The 17,549-nt window shown below is 38.3% G+C and overlaps 1 protein-coding gene across 1 annotated transcript; it reads right to left on the bottom strand.

Annotated features, from left to right (window-relative positions):
• Positions 1-2,983: 2,983 nt before the first annotated feature.
• Positions 2,984-7,722, bottom strand: LOC112275068 (stomatal closure-related actin-binding protein 1). Its single transcript, XM_024505039.3, has 10 exons — positions 7,484-7,722; positions 6,602-6,730; positions 6,110-6,202; positions 5,702-5,842; positions 4,995-5,319; positions 4,599-4,718; positions 4,318-4,376; positions 4,040-4,174; positions 3,748-3,897; positions 2,984-3,531 (listed from the first exon to the last, which is right to left on the bottom strand). Exons 1-10 carry the CDS (start codon positions 7,682-7,684, stop codon positions 3,505-3,507), a joined length of 1,380 nt encoding a protein of 459 aa, XP_024360807.1. The 5' UTR covers positions 7,685-7,722; the 3' UTR covers positions 2,984-3,504.
• Positions 7,723-17,549: the final 9,827 nt, after the last annotated feature.

Below are 17,549 nucleotides of genomic sequence, written 5' to 3'. Positions count from 1 at the left end.
CTTCTTTAATTTAAAAAAAAAAAAAAAAAAAAAAAAAAAAAAGACCTCAAATTTGCAATGAGTGTAGGATTTTATGTCCTCCTATTTGGTTTCAACTCTTGTTCATATTAATCCTCTTTAGATATCAATTTAAGATTTTTCTAGGTAATTTTTATTGAAAGCTACTCTTTATTTTTATTTAAAGATACCTATAAAATTATTTTTGCTAACCTAATTTTTTCCCTTGTTTATGGACTTATAAAGTAAATAGAAGCCATTTTTATAAAAATTTAGTATTAATATTAAATTACTTATTACTCTCTTTCTAAATTTTACTTATATTATTATATTTTCAATCAAGCTCTTATATAAAATGTACAATTCTTATGTAATTATGTTTTTAATTTTATTATATTTTTAAACAAGCTCTTATATAAAATGCATAATTCTAAGTTATAAATTATATTGCTTATGAATAGAATTTCTATAGAAATATTTGCAAAATATGTTGTTTTTCTACAAAAAAGGCATCTAAAGATAAAAATTATGAAATTTTATTTTTAGTATATTCTTTAAAAAAATAAAACGACCTTAATAGCAAGTTTAGCTTATAATTTGGCTAATTCTTCAAAGTCTTTGGTTGGAAATAACTCCACAATTTCTTAAGAAACCTAAAGAGATGGTAAATTGGTCATATCCTCTAATATTGTATCAACCAAATGAAAAACTTGTGCTCTTAATATTATACCAAAAAAGATAAGCATTTGCAAAACCTTCTAAACTAAAGATTGTATAATGTCTTTTGAAGTAGAATCCCCACACCTCAAAGACTAAAGATTGTAGGCCTTCATTGTAGTAGTAGTATTTGTCAAATCAAACAATAAAAAAAAATCATACTTGGCAAATTTGGTGTGATAGGTGATTGTGGCAAACTTATAAAATTCCTCTACTATTACAAATAATAAAGGCTATAGACTTTTCTATTATTTGAGCACAAGTAGCTACTACTTCTACTATCTCTCTAAAAGCTTAAAATTTGGACAAGAGATAGAAATGTCTTGAATTTTTGCTCAAGCTTTATAATTTTAGTCTTAATTTTCTTCTTTTAATGTGACTTAGTTGCTACATTACTTGCAAGCTGTAATTCTAGTTGCAATCAAAAACAATAATTAACAATATCATTATTCCTTCCATAATAGCTATATTTGATTTTTTTTTTTTTTTTTTTTTTTTACCTTTGTCTCATTCTTAATATTTTCTTTTTCTCTTGGAATTTTTTTACTGAAAAGAGTCATTTGAATATTTATAACATGATAGATCTTTCTTAGTATGAAAAATCCCACCACATTCCTAGCAATATAAGTCTTTGGTAACTTTGATCTTTGCTAAATTACCAAAAATAAATAAAGATTTTTTTAGTCTTAAAATCATAGCCATTTAAGACACCAAAGTAGCCGTGTCCTCATAAGCTAGAGTAATTCTTAAAAAAGGCAAATCGAATAATAATTTTTTAGAAAAAAATATATATATATATCTTTACTAATTGGCTCTCCATAAAAATACTATAAGATTTTGCAACAAAGTAGGCCATGTATATGTACAAGGTCCTAGGAGCATCTTCTTTTTCTTCTTTGAGTCTTAGATCCAATTCATTTAATCCTAAAAAAACTACCATATTTAATATCTAGATGCACAAAAAAAATAAATGTAAGGAATCCAAAAGAGGCAGTTGTCCCATAGTACTAAAAGCCACTTAAATAGCTTGTGCCAATTATGAAAGTACAATAAACCTATTACTTTTCTTGTGCATATTAATAACTAAAATCTTTCTTTTTGAATTTGCTAATACAATCTCTTTACCTTTCTCAAACTGCTCATCTTTTTTAACATCAAGCATAACCATTCTAAAAACTACATCCTACTCAAACATTGAAATAAGCTCAATATGCTTTGTTTAATAGTACTCTACATAGATTGAATCCTTAATATGTCCCTTAGTCTATAACTTGTTGGTTACAAGAGCCTTATAATCATAGACTTGTAGCAACAACTCAAACACATACCAATCATTGAAACTACAATTTGTATAACACTTCTTCTTTTGTTAAGTTTAAGTCCTTGATTTCCAATCTTGTGATAAAATGCCTCTTATTCAATCCAAGAAACAATCACACATTGTACCACAATGATTTTCTTCCATGTCATTAAATATACACTAAAGATCCAAAGCCTACTAATAATATCCAATTTCAAATAAGCTAATAAGTCTTGTCAATATCTACCAATGGCTCAAAATCCTTAGCATTGGGACATTCCAAATAGTCTAATGAAGAAAATTGATAATATCAACTTCTAATTTATATTATGCAAGTAACTAATTAGAAACTTACAATTATATCTATAGTAAAAGCAACTTGTACCTAAAAATACTAAGAAGCTATGCAATTCACCATTCATTACTTTCAAATAACTATAAGTTCAATAACCACTCCACAAAAAGGTCTTCCCACCAATTAATCCAATCATACTTCTATTGAATATTAAGTCTAAAGAGTCTCCTCTCCTATACATCCACACCCACCCAAGTAAACCAAAATTAACCTAGATAAGTTCAAAGAGAATGTAAAACCTCTCAACTAAACAAAGCCGTGTCTGCTACACTGTGCCTTCCATAATATGGCTTCCAATATTACCTCACGTGAACAAAAAATATACCAGTTTTATCTATATTTAACATGTCCATTAACTTATAGCAAGCAATGATTGCTGGGAATTCAAATAGGGCAGCATTGGTAGCTTCTTGGCTTATTGAACCACTTTAGCTAAAAATCCTGATGTAATGTAGCTTGTTTTGCTCTTAAAAGCACTGCAGCCACTTGTTGGAAAACATGTTGGCATTCTTGGATTGGCCAAGTCAATCATCGCCACGCTTCAAATGCCCCACACACTCAAGCAGCCCGCACTGCCTAAGCAAAATGATGGACAGGAACCTATGCACCTCGCAAAATTCAACTCGCTCGACTGTTACAAATTACCCATGAGGGTTACAATACAGTACTGTTCCCGCCTTCGTCAGGCGGCACCTCAGAAAATCTCTTCGTCTCAAACAGGGCCCTCCATTTCTACGACTACGTCATGCCACCCCAGTGTGGTGGCATTTGTAAACTTCTTTCAAACAGGCGAAATCAGATATCTAGTGCTTCACTCCAACCTATCTTGAGCAAAGCCACAGGTCTCTACGATACAAGCGCTGATTCTTATGAGGATCTGTCGGGGTTTCGAAGTGCTCTAAGCAGGTTTACGAACCCAATAGCAGAGGTCACGAAGGTGCGTCCCTCGTACGGGGTGACATACATATGCGGTGGCTCAATACACAACCCGCCTGGCGAATGTAGGGGGCCAAGATATTGACCATCACAGCTGGCTGTGAATCTCCACTGCACTTCACAGGAATAATGTTGCACCCGTCGAACTCACCCCATTCCAGATTCTACAGATCCATCGTGGTTGATTGCCTCTGGGGAATTAGTCATCAGGTCCACCAAGTATGACCTGCCAAAATAGAAACATCGTCAGATCCTGATGAGGAATGCCGCGAACATCTAGCCTGCACCTGCTCCTCCCCAAGATCCGAACCCTTCACTCCCTGACACCACCATCCCAACGAACACAGCGTTCCAGGTCAGCCATTTCCAAGCAAGCATCAAGTCAAGGACGCCTTTTCGGAGAATCAGCTCAGGTGCAGGCACCCAATTCCAGTGCACATACATTACAGTCATAAGCAAATCTTCTCGCCAACATGATCGCTGCGTTGCGCTCTCGCTCCGAGTCCAACACCAGCATGAAGGTAAGGCTCTTGTTCGCCACCCAATACAAGCTCCGCGCGGCTGCATCACCACCGCCTCGTGCACCACACAACTGCTTGTCCACGGAATCACACAACACACTTGTTAACTGTACAAAATACCTTTCACAGCATTCTTCCGAGTCACACCAAATCGCACACTCAGCTTCTACCACTCCCTCCGCCAAAATTGCACGCCATCGGAAGGGTGCACACCTGCATAGACGAAGAGTATTCTTCTTTTGCTCGGTTGTGCCGGCCTTTGAAAAGCTTCATTCGCGATTTGTCGATAACCAGCACTTGAAATGTGGCCTTGACAACGTGTTCGCCATTCTCTTGGAAGATTCTAACCTGTCATGTACAAGTCAACTTCGTCAGACAGGCCCCCAACTACGTTTAGAGTATCTTTACAGTAGTATTAAACAGGACCCCAAAACATAGCTCGTCCACTACGATACCACCAAATTCAGTTAAGTGTCTACGGAGTGGCGTACATTGAACTCAGCTCCTCCTTTCCGGACCAATGCTTCCACACACTGACCTAGTCCAGCAGCTGCCACAACCCACGACGAATGTCAACGAAATATTCACAAATGCATCAACAAGGGTTACATACACCATAAATCGGATCTCAGTACCCATAGCACGGTTTTACATTCTGCTCTTGCACATATGCATTGCGCTTTCGTCATAACTGACCCTAGATTGGTCGAAGTTGGGGACCACTAACTGTCACACAAGGTGAATCGGTACTCAAGTGCTGAGCATCTCTCACCTCCATCTATAGGGCCCGAAGTTGCAAGCGACTCTCGACTACCATCCGGAAGGTCAATGTCAACTTTCAGCTTCTTCCCAACATCCAGAGGCTCGGGAGCATACTGAGGCCTCGTAGCACCTACGCGTGCGCATAAGCAGCTTTAGCGACCCAAACAAGACGGCAACCAAACAAGGTCAATGACGCATATGGCAATCCTCACACAGAACAGCACAATAGCGTTCGATTCTAAACCATATTCCTTTGCTTGGTGAACCATGCAATGAATAGCTCCCGCAACTCTGTAACGCCCACAGCTGGAACATGATCATACAAAAGAACTTTCCTTCAGTGACAACAGTAGAAGAACATCCCACAACACAAGAACCCCACATCAGCATCAGCCGCCTAATGTACCTATGATGGTTTCAGCCTTGATCCCATGCATACGGTGCCACTGGAATTTGCACTTTCCCAGCTCTGGAGAAAGTGAGTCAGCAGGGACGATGACTAGGGAAGACCCAAGCCGCTCCTCGCCCTGCAGCTCAAAGTGTGACGGACCTTCTGAGTTCGACACTAAAGCATCCACCTTTTTGCGGAGAGCAACCACCTCAAGAGCCTTCTCAGTGAGCTGCTGTCGTAGACCTGCAATCTCGTACTCCATGTCCATAACCTTACTAGGCGCGTGCAGCATCGTTATTCTGCGGGCTTCTTTGATCTCCTGTCGTAGTTCCACAAGCTCCTGCACCAGCCACGACTTGGCATCAGATACCAGCCCAGGATGTCCATTGCCCAAGATGCCTTCCCGCACTGTCCACACGTGCAGCTTCTTCAGGGGTAAACCCAGATAATGCAATGCAATCCTCAAAGTCATCAGTGCGTTGAGCAGGCGAGACGAGCACTTCTAATTTTCTAATGTTTGAGGTCCGACACTTTGCAGCCCTGCGCCTTCCGCGCAGCATGTTCACTCAGCAAGTTTCTCGAACTCTACCCGTGGACATAATGAATGCAAACGCTTCTCTCATCAATTGCACGATCCCCACAGATTGCACCCCACGCTTTTTCTCATGCCCCACGGAACTTCAAGTACCAAAACAGGGTGAACTAAATCCCTTGCTGTGTACCTCTTGCTCGGCGTGACTTAAAGCGTGAGTCTGCTCTTCCAACGCTTGTTGACAGCGAAGTGCAGTGGCACGTGCAGCCTCGATCTCCGCCTGGGCTTCTTGCCGTTCCTTCTCTATGATACTCTTTGCATCCTCCGAGGCCTGGAATACGGTCCATGCCATCGTTAGCATGCACATTTCCGAGAATTGAAGCAACTGGTAATGGAAATCGAGTCGCTCATCAATGTGACCATGAACACGCTTCTAGTACTACTGCGATCACCGACATACGGCCCATACGATTGTCCACTATCACAGATTCGTGAAGGATCCTCACATGCTGATGAAGCAGTGAAGCGGGATAACAAGTGCTGTATACTATGGAAAATCACTTATAGAAGCTACTGAATTACGAAAAGTTGCCGCAACCTTCTGGAAAAGAGCAGCGAGCTTCCTCGACTCTCCTCTTTCCTGCATGGCCTCGGTCTCCCGTTGTGTCCATTGAGCTTCCACTGCATCCACCTGCCACAAAACCATCAACTCAAAAGCCATTCAACGTTTTTGTACACAAGGGAACACCTTGACTTCCCTCGCCTATATCTACCTCGCCTAAAATCACCCCAACATGAAAGAAGCTCGTTAACACAACCTAAAACAAACGAAATAACACCTTCTTGTTCTCATGACGCTGTCAGTGTCACGTAGTATAGTAACGATCAGTGCGACACAACCACGTGACTTTTGACATGTGCCATCCACAGTGCCACGACTCAACGCTACTGCCAGCATACCGCAAATCCAGGTCATGGCATGATTAGGAACGGCTATGATTACACGCATTTCTTCATCGAGCACCCTCCTCCTGTGATGCGAAGGGCACAGCAATTAATAAATAAATAGATAAATAAGCAAGCAACATACTGTGATGAGAGCTTCCGTGACATCATCTTTGTTCCGCCCCGCAACACGGCCCAAAAGGTCTCCGAGCAGCCCACGTAACTTTTTCAGAAGCGCTGGTTTGTCCAAGAGAGCCACTTCTTTGGCTTTTTGCTGCACATAACCACATCCAGAGTCAGACATTCGCCACGGGATACGACGCAGAAAAGAGCTCGCACAGTCAGTGAAGTCCACATCTCGTCACAACGTTGTGTGCGCAATTCTGTTCAAAAACATGAGTAAAGTCGGATTCAGTAAGTTTCAGAGTCCGCTAGTACAGCCCATTCGGTGTTCGACCGAGCTATTCCAAGAAGACCCAAACGCGCTCAAAATGTCCTAAGCATACGCATCTGCAAATATCCGCCCTCTTGTAAATCCGAACTCAGTACTTCGATGCGCGTTGGAACAGTCACTGTAGGAAGGCGCACAGCCTTGTCTCCTTGGAATATGAACTTCCACCACTCCGTATGCCTCGTTTTGAGGCTGTGATAATACGAGTCCCTACAGCCGCAGTATTTCGTTTACCCATTCGAAGCTTTCAGCTCCGATTTTCCTCCAATCAAACGCCAAGCCATCCATTCCCACTTCGTTTCAGGACAAAACCTTTGCAGCTTCGCATACTATCCACTGGTTGCACCTTGGAAAGAAGAAAGTCCCTCGAATGTCGTCGCTACAATCGGCCAAGACCTCGTGGCCCATTACCAGTGCCGAGTGGCTCATAAATACGAATCTCTTACATTCACGCAGCGTGTCTCCCGAAACTTTAAGAGACATCAGACATCGAACCTTGGCCTCGGCACACAATGCAAGTGACCTTCGACAACTTCGACCAGGAAAGGGGGCATAAACAACGATTGCTGTAATTACCTCTTCAGCAAGCCTGGCAGCAGCTGCTTGCGCAGCGGCTTGGCCTGACTCGAACTTGCTCGCCAAATCCCGCACTGACATCCTCTTCACCCTTCCCCACAAGTCCGACGATTCCTTGCCCACCATCTCCCTGGCTGCCGCGAGCCCTTCCTTTCCCTCGTCAGTGCGGTCATAGCTCACTTCCGCTGTGACGCCCCTCATTTTAGCCACCTTGTGAAACTCCGCCGTGATGCTCCCAACGCTCTAGGCTTGGACTGCTGCGGGAGCTAGCCTACCCGTTTTCCACCTCGCCCTACAACTAGAAATTTTAACACTGTCCTCCCGTAACCATGCTTCCCTCCGTGATCTGAATGGGCATCACCGCCGACGAAACACGACGCCTCTCTCCAGCAACGGCATCTCCACTTCTACGTGCAGCCGTGATTCCAAACTGCCTTTCCTCGTATACCGCATCGTCCGTGCGTCATCCTAAGCTGCCTCTTTCACCCGAAATCGCTCGCGTCTATTCTCCACGCTCGTTGTCAGTGCTTGCAATGCCGCAATTGGTAGTCTCTCAAAAACGGGCACACAAATCCGGTGCACAGTTTCCTGTCTTTCCAGTGATCTTCCACTCAATCAACAGCGCAGTCCCCCAACAAAATCCTTCCTCGCCCTAGGAAGCTTAGTTCCCGCCTAAGCACTACGCACACTACCGTCAACAACCTCAAATTGCAATTACGCTTAATCCTTTCACGCTTCCACTCAAAATATAAGTTCACCTCTAAAAGCTTCCAGCCACCATCTGAGAGATCGCTTCGCCGTGCAGCCTATAGAGAACTACAACGACAACAGAGGACGCTATTCCAAGGCCACTGCTGCACAGTACAGTGCGACTTTCTTCTTGAGGCTGAAGCTCTCCAACAAAACCAACCCGAAATTGCTCCTCAGCCACAGGCTACCCGCATCTGCCAAGTAAGAGACTCTAGAACTCGCTCTACCTGGCTCTGCTTGGTTGTTCCTAGTTCCCACACTGCCAAGCTACGCTGCTGCTCGCTGGAGGACCGCAGATGCAAAGGAACTTCTAATTGGCTGACCTGCGGAGATTGCTGTGAGTGGGGCCCCAGCTAGTGCGACTAAGTCTCCGCTCCGGCCAGTCGCGTAGCAGTCGAGCAAATGAGACAATGTCGTACAATGGCTTGGTCTACCACGAGATCCGACACCCAATCCGACCTGCACCACCTCCTATTACTCCCTCCCCCTCCCTCCGTGCCGGGCAATGATAACAATGATAACAAGGCAGCAATGCAGAAGGAGAATTCCGACTACAGTGGCCGTGAGCGATTGAGCATTGAGATTATCGACTGGCGTGCGACAAGCACCTCTGTGAAACAGGCAATGGCGGATGTTGTGCACCAGACCTCCAATCGCCGCTCCGAAATCTCGACTCAACAAGTAGGAACAAAATTACAAAAAGTGCACCAAGTCTCCTGCGCCTCGCATCAATCCCATTTCAAGCATACATGTCAACCATCAGGGAGGAACCCGCGGCACCCAATTGTTCCGGCACTGGTAGCGACCCCCAGCTCCTCGGAAAACCAGACCCACAATGACCACTCCAAATGGGACGGAGAGGCTGCACCAATCACTCTTCAAGAACACATGCCAATTATCAGATGGAATGGCGAAACAAATACATACTTCCTCCAGTAATCGAAGTGACTGCCAGGCTCCCAGCATGCGGACCCAACGATGAAACTTCGAATCCAGAGAAGCAACTGCAAGGGCCACCACATACACGGATGCGAGTGAGTGCTTGTGGGAAGCCCGGAAGCCAGGAACACGATGCCAATCAGGAGAGAAGGGGTCGACGAGACAAGAGACAGAGTCCGTCGCGGGGGAAGACGGGAGGCGGGAGGGAGGGACAATGCAGGTTGAGGCGGGCAAAACGCAGAGCCGATCAGAGAGCGGGGAGGGCGGGGACGGCGATGGGTGGCGGACGGCGCTGGACTCCGTCCACGTGGCAGAGCGCGTGTGGGGGAGCAGATATAAATAGCAGAAGTGGATTGGAGGGGTGTCTCTAATTCGGCACCATGGAGCTTGAACTTGTCTAAAGGGCACCGGCAATGGGGGGTTTGGGTGGGGGTGGTGGGCCTGGATTGTTTGTCACACAGCATAGGGCAGGCTATGGTGGTTGATTGGGTGGTGGCATTATGTAAACACCAACAACTATTGCATGAGTTGTCCTTCTTTGACCATCTTTGCCCATCTTTGCCCAATGGAGGTGACATCATGCAAGTGCCCATTTGACACACTGAAAGAAAGAGACCCTGGATCAAGCTTTGAAGAACTCCCCCTTTTCACACCACCTGAGCCTCTTTCTTTCCCCTTCCACCACTTTGAAACAGTTGGCTTACTTGCTTGTTGCCAAGCCTGGCTGATTTTGATCATGCCTTCAAACCTTGGGGACTGCACCCCCATACACACACACACACACCCCCCCCCCCACTAGGCTTTTGTAGCTTCTGCTAGGTAGGAGGTGCATGGAAAGCTGAGCTAATGGGCAGCACAACTCACAAAGATGTCAAGAATGGGTTCATGCCCAAACTGCTGCTGTACTTGCAATTCATTTGTTCTTAGGGAAAATGAACTAGATTGGCCCACAGCAAACTTGTCCTTCAACACAGCCCCCAGCAATCACTCTCAGAGCCATTTTACTGGCAAGAGGGTGCAATGGGTGCCAAGGCAGGGGCAATTGTAATCAAAGGTTGAATGCAATGCACTGTTTATAGAAATCATGCAGCCCTGCCCAGAAAATAGCAGTGGTGTTTCATTCAAAAGCATTCCAAAGCTGATGAAGATGCAGTGGGCTTGCATCTCAAGATGAGTTCAAAGCTCAGATGGAGGGAACCTGTGAGGCTAGGAAGCTTAAAAGGGAAACAAGCCACTGTGTCCAGGACTGCCCTCATCCACCTTGGGAACTGCAGGATGAGGTGGAGGTGGGGTGACTTTTCCATTCCACCAGCATAACTTAGTCACAGGAGCTGAATTTCATGCACATCAAAGTGGACTGCTGCCTGTGATGTTGCAAAGACTTGCAGATGAAATCAAGGGTTTTCATTAATGGGGGGTTCGAGTGGGGCCATTTCAATGGGCTTGTGCCTCATTCAGTTTTTTACTTTCTCAAGATGTGCTCTCTTGTGGAAGCTTGCTCTCTGTCCACAGGATTGTTAGAGCAGCAGGAAGCCACCCCAACCCACAGCCTTTGATTTATTGGGCTTCACCACCACATGAACTAAGTTCAGATGGAGTTCAAGGCACCACATGGAGGCCATGGTTTCAGATCCACATGTGCCATTCTTCTGCTTATGGAACACTCGCACAATGCCATTTTGTGTACATGTTGGTGTTGGAAGCACTGGAAGTTAGACCTTAAGTCATTAGATGGATTATCAGCTGATGTAGGTTGCCTTACTTTAAGTGGCATGTGAATGTTTGCTTGGTTCATCTCTGTAGCTGTAGTGACAATTGTGTGCTCAACAATGATAAGTGTACATGCAACTGTGATGGGCAGGCTGGAAAGTGGATTACAATGAATTTCTCTAGGGACTTTTTGTCATTCAAATATGAGCCAAACAAATTTATATGTAATTGTGATTCAAAGTTTTGTGTTGTTAAATTCCAATTTGAGTTTACATATATTTATAGTCCAATCCTGCATGTGAATCAACAAACAGAGTTGAGAATGTGATGATGTATTTGGAAGAGAATGAAATTTTAGTGTCAAACTAATTAACATTTCATAATACAATGTTCATTAAAATATTTATATTACAGTGGCACAAAAACAGGCATTTATCTCTAGAAATTTGAATTACTATTGTAAATATATTTAGTCTTGAAATAAAAACCTTATTCTTACAGCAATTAGATTGCATAACACATATTGGGTTGATAAAATTTATATTTACAACAGCTTCTTGTTTGGCGATTAAGAAATTGGCAATTTGATTTGTAACAGTACAAGTTTTAAATATTTGCAATATTAATGTGTGTGACATTTGTTTTAATTTTAAGCCAAATCCTTTTTTTTAATAAAATATAGCACTTTTTTTGATATATATATATATATATATGTATATCTATATATACATATGTATTAATGCATTTATAATAATTTGATTCAATAATTCACTAATAATTTTTTTTTCTAGAGATAAAAATATGTGTTTTAGAGGTCATTTTTATTAAGTTTATTATTTTTGAAGTATATGCATTAAAATTCGGAAAGGATGGACCACAAGAGAGTCATTTGTTTGAGCAAAATTACAAATACCAACCTCTTTAAGCTTTGCCATTTGATTTGATTTAAAAAAAAAAAAAAAAAAAAAAAAAAAAAATGCACAAATATATGCACATGGTAAAATTCAAGGAATTTCATGTAGGTTAAATATAATTATTTTAATGCATCAAGGAACTACTAATTCCTTCTTCTGTGTTCTGTAATTTGTTTTTTCCTGTATTTTACAACTTCATATATGAAATTTGAAGTTAAAAAGTATTAACCAAAATGATTTGAAATTTTAAAATTTTATATTTCTCATATATTAAAAAAAAAAACAAACAAACAAACAAACAAACAAAAAAAAAAAAATCAAATCAAATCTTAAATTTGATGAGTAATTTCTATGTGATTATAGTGTGAATTGGAACAATTAAGATGAAACGATTAAGATTTGTTGGAACAATGAATTTTGTCTTTGAAACCAAAATATCCATTACAGTTGCAATATAGATTAGTTCTGTAGGTTAATCAACAAATATGAATACTCAAGAATGTCCTTTCAAACATACAACTTTCTGATATGTTTTTTTAGAACAAATGTTAGTATTTTATCCCAACAACAATCTAATGATTAAGATTTGGAATTGCTAAAAGAAACCCAACGTTGTCTTGAGTTAATGTATGATTCAATATACCAAAAGTGAATAAACTTTCAATAAACATAGAAAAAAATAAATAAACTGTTAAAAGACATGCATTTTTCATCCATCGTTTTAAAAATTGGTTATTTATTTTGCCCAAAGAAATGAAGACGATCTTATGTGTTACATGTGATTACTATTAAAATAGCTTGTCAAAGTTATCATGAAGCACCAACATCCTTTACAAAGGATTTCAAAATTATTAGTACAATTTGTTTTTCAAAATGATCTTATTTAAACTAAAAATCTAATACAGAATGAAGAAGAAACTAAATAAAAGTTTTTTTGCACAACATATGGACAATTTGAGGACACTCTGATGTTTAAATTAATTGTATAAATTTAGAAGAATGTTAAATAGATTCATGTTTTTGCTAAACAGACACACCTTTCATGAAGAATATGGTAATCATGATGAATGTGGTTGGTTTTTATTGTTTGCAGATCTAATAATGGAGAAATGAATTCAGAAATCATTATTTGTTTTCATGTTGGTTTCAAGATGGGTGGGTCAATTTAGTAAAAACTTGGATCTATTTAACATTCTCCTAAATTTATTGATACAAACTTTAATAAATCATGTGGCTATTATTTATTATTTACTCATAAACATATTTATATTCATTGTTAAAAAAAAATAATCAAAAATTGTGCTAATATCATGCATATATATATATATATATATATATATATATTCACCTCTATATATGTTTTAAGTTCTTCAAGAAAAGACTCAATAAGGGAAGAGAATGTTATGGCCTAAATATGCCATCTTTATTTTTTTGTTACATGTTTTTAATATCAACTTGCATACATACAAACATCTCAGAGTGAGCTACAAGTTTTATATATATATATATATATATATATATATATATCAATTATTGGTTAGTCATTGAACACCAAAACAAATAATTTATGAAATAGTCTACATGAATTTAGATGTGTTACTTGTAAAATGTTACTATCATTATGCAAGAATTTATTTATGAAGTTAAATATTTAACCAACGGCTTTTTGTGTTTATCACTTCTCTTTTTTCCTGCTAACACTTCGCACAACTTGTCTGCACATTTTTACAAAGAAAATAAACTGTATTGGAGACTCTTTACAAACAAAATAAAACGTACTGAAGACTCGTTACTGTGACTTGATCCCATCAGAAAACTTTTCTCTGTTAGTGATATTTGACACCAGAGCTCTGCTGGGTTCCGCTATTATGAATTTTACACTTGAAATCCTACAATAATTCATTTCATTTATCTGCGCTATCACAAGACATAGCAAAATCTACACAGTCACACATTCCTAAATATTCTATGAAATTTGACTTAGAACTTCACACCTCATACACCCATGGTTCATTATCTGCTTCAACACCTCAAACTAAGATTTACAGTGAAGGATGTCTGAAGATTCCATTCAAATGCAAGTAGTTGAGTCTAGGACAACCTGCTACTAAAATATTGACTTTCTTACACAAAGGCAAGCCATAAATGAGCTATGCAATAAAACTGGTATCAACACTAAGTCCCTTAAGTGTTCACATTTTTAAGGACATTGGAAGTGGGATTTTTTTAGAGAATTTAACTGGCTATCTTTTGCAAACCTAAAACCATTGTGGCATACTACAAACTATGATAACTTTAAAAATACAATATAAATAGTAACTTCCAATGTTGTCCCAAAGTTTAACTTTTACTCGAAATAGATGGTGTGTTCTAAATTGGCTTATTCGAACGTCTTGATACCACATTGAACTTTCTCAATGATACAATAACATTCTTTTTAAAATAATCGAACTTGAATTGTAACCCTACATATCGATTTTAGCAGCTATACCAAAGAAAAGAGACCTCACCCTCTGTTGGTCTAAAATCATCTTCCTGTGCAAAACAAAGAAACTGCCCTAGAGACTTGCCCATTGGAAACTAAGCACTGCACGACAGAGACAATATAACCATCACCATCAAACATTTCGGCACGTTTAGAAATCAGAGGTCAGAACAGATGGAGTGGATCCATCATGTGCTCTTCAATTCATGCATGCTTCGGGTGCAAAAATGTTAAGCATTCAAACATGCAGTCACCTTCTCTGCAGCTCTTCAGGGCTTCCAAAATCTTCATCTATAAACTTGAATGATCTCTACTGTACTATCTACAGAAAATATGCTTTACATCATGAACGCCACTGGAGACATCTCAAATAAAACATGTGAACTCATTGCGCATTCGAAATCTGTACCCAATCTCCATCAACCTCTTCTTTCCATAACGTTACCTTGCTGCTGGAGTCTGAAACAGCTAGTATGTTTCCTGTTAGGGACCAGCTTACCCGCCACACTGGAGTCTTAAAATCATTAAGAGTCAACGATTGCCACTGATCCCCGTCGTTCTTCTGGGGTTCACAATCAAATTACAAAAAAGAGTAATGCATAAGATGAAAGGGCAAAGAAAAATAAGAGTGACAATTAGGAAAATTTGTATTTTTGATTATAGATATATAATATTTTTATCTTATGAATATATGATATAGATGAATTAAATATCTTAAATATCCATAAAATATATTGAAATATCAAGATTAATTATTCCTATATTCTTGATAATATCAAATTTATCCTTAAATAAGATAAGTTATCTCCAATTTAACAAACACACATTATTCGTAGGAGTTCTATTATTTATTTATTATTATATGGAACACAAAGCTTATTCCTTTAATATTTTTTTTATTATGCACTCTCAAGGAGTTGTAGCTCTTTTTCCTATAATTCTTTTATTATCTATCTTCTGTCTCTACAACACCTATAGCTCTTAATTATCCATTGCTATCATTTCTCAATACAATTTTCTTGTCATTCATCTTCATAGCACCCCTATCTTCATCAATTTAATGCTAATGAAATATTTAGTGAAATTATATTTTGAAAATATTAAGCATGCAACAAAAATCCTTGTAGTAGTAGCACCTCTATTTAAACATAACGTAGGCAAGATGAAGCCAAATTTTGAGACTCTATTTTGGCGGAGGCACATTGAATTTCCATCATTTGCTTCATTATGGTGACACCTTATTTTTTAATGGGAGGAAGAAGAAAAAGAAGACACTAATATGCAAAAAAAGAGCCTATGATCCCATGAATTTGTGCAAAGGATTGCAAATATGATTTTTTTTCATATCCATGTATGAATAAGTGAGTAAAATTCATCAAAATGAGAAGTATCTAATCTTAGACAAAGAATCATTACAAGCTTGTGAAATAAGGTGGATGTTGGTTTATTTGTTATACATCCAAGTTTTAACTAATGTCTTTCTTATGGATCTATCAATAATTACTTGTTAATAAATGTAGTAAGTCAAGGCTCTAAATTGACAAATAGGTTACAAAAAAGAAAGACTTTAGAGTATAAAATGAGTTCCAAAATATCAAAAAAAATGAGAGTCAAGGATGGTTATTTCATTGAAATTTGATTTAAATCATAGTTCATTGAGTAATAAGTAAAAGATGGCACATTATGTTTTAATTATCTCAATTCAAACTTGTTCCTCTAACTTGCCAACAATGTTCACTTCTTTTTCATTTTTTTGGTATTTTTCTCTCTTTTTGCTTTCATTAATTTTAGACTTTCATCTTTGAAAAATTTAAAGATGTGAAGCACAAATCTAAATAGATTTATAAGCTCAAATATGCAACAGTCTCTTTATGTAAATTGATTATTAATAGAAAAGTCTTGCCATCTACCACTCAAATTTTTTTTGTTTATAAGATATACACACTCTTACTCCAAGTTGTTTGCCTCCAACATGATACGTTCATCATCAACAAATAAATGACCTTTATTAAAAGTATATAACAAACCTATTTCAAAATCCATCAATGAGTGTAGTGTTGATGTGGTTGCATTATAAAATAGAATAAAATTTTGGTTATATATATAGTGCACGGCTTTGCAAGATATTATTCAATACCAATAAATGTGCAAGCATTGCAAGAATAGATAACAAGAGAGTTGCAGAGATGGAGGATGGATGAAAAAAGAAATATAAGCAAGAAAGCCACAATTGCTCGAAAGTCCACAAAAAACAAAATATAAAAGGCATGAGTTGTATTTCTATATAGAACAAAAAAATGAATTTCTTAAGATTGGCTATGCCTTTGTCAAATTTGAGATACATTATCATAGTTAAGGATATATTTATTGTTATCAAAAAATTAGAGATTTATTTGCTATTATCAAAAATATAAGAATATGCTTGATATTTCAACATATTTCAAAAGTACATATAATATTTTTTCTTTAAATTATATTTATTTTTATCATTTAAACTAATACAAATATATTTATATTTTATGAATGTCTAATTGTTTTGAAAAGAAAAAATTAATTAATTTTAATATGACATGTTTCTACTTGATCTTTACAATAAAAATAGTTTATTGTTTATCTTAAGGTATGTAAATGGTTCAAAATATTGTAAATAGATTTTACTTTTTAACTTCTTAAATCTAATATTTTAATATTATATATATATATATATATATATATATGACTGAATTTATATTCCAAAAGTAACTTGGATTTCATATTTTCCTAAATAATTTGATCTTGTTCTTTAATTTGATAGCTTTGCTCGAATATCTCTTTCTTACTCACCTCCAATTGCAGCCTTAAATTTTCCTCCCCATCTAGTTTATTCATCATAAGTTGTAATTGAGAAATCCGAGTCAATATGATATCTTTGAGATTCACTCTTTTTGGTGTTCTATCCTGTAGAAACCCTAACTACTTTATGTCCATAGAAACAGGAACTTCAGCCTCTACCTCGATCGCCAAAAATATTAAAATCTGCTCAAGTGTAATCTTTGTTATAACCTCCCATTCCAATGAGTTACTTGATTCTCTAATTTTGTGCACCACGACCCCTAGACTAGTTGTCAATGTTGTTAAATTCCGAATACTTTGTTGAAGCATTGAAGAAGGTATAATTTTTTTTCCTTACAGGCAATATTTGATTCAACATATATGCAATTATGGAGTGCACATAATTAGAACAGAGCAAAGGTGCAAATTTTATCGTCTTCCACCTAGCTCTCATCTT

The sequence above is a fragment of the Physcomitrium patens genome, chromosome 22 (assembly GCF_059467195.1).
Source record: "Physcomitrium patens ecotype Gransden chromosome 22, ASM5946719v1, whole genome shotgun sequence".
Taxonomy (NCBI): domain Eukaryota; kingdom Viridiplantae; phylum Streptophyta; class Bryopsida; order Funariales; family Funariaceae; genus Physcomitrium; species Physcomitrium patens.
This window is presented reverse-complemented; position numbering and strand designations above follow the sequence as displayed.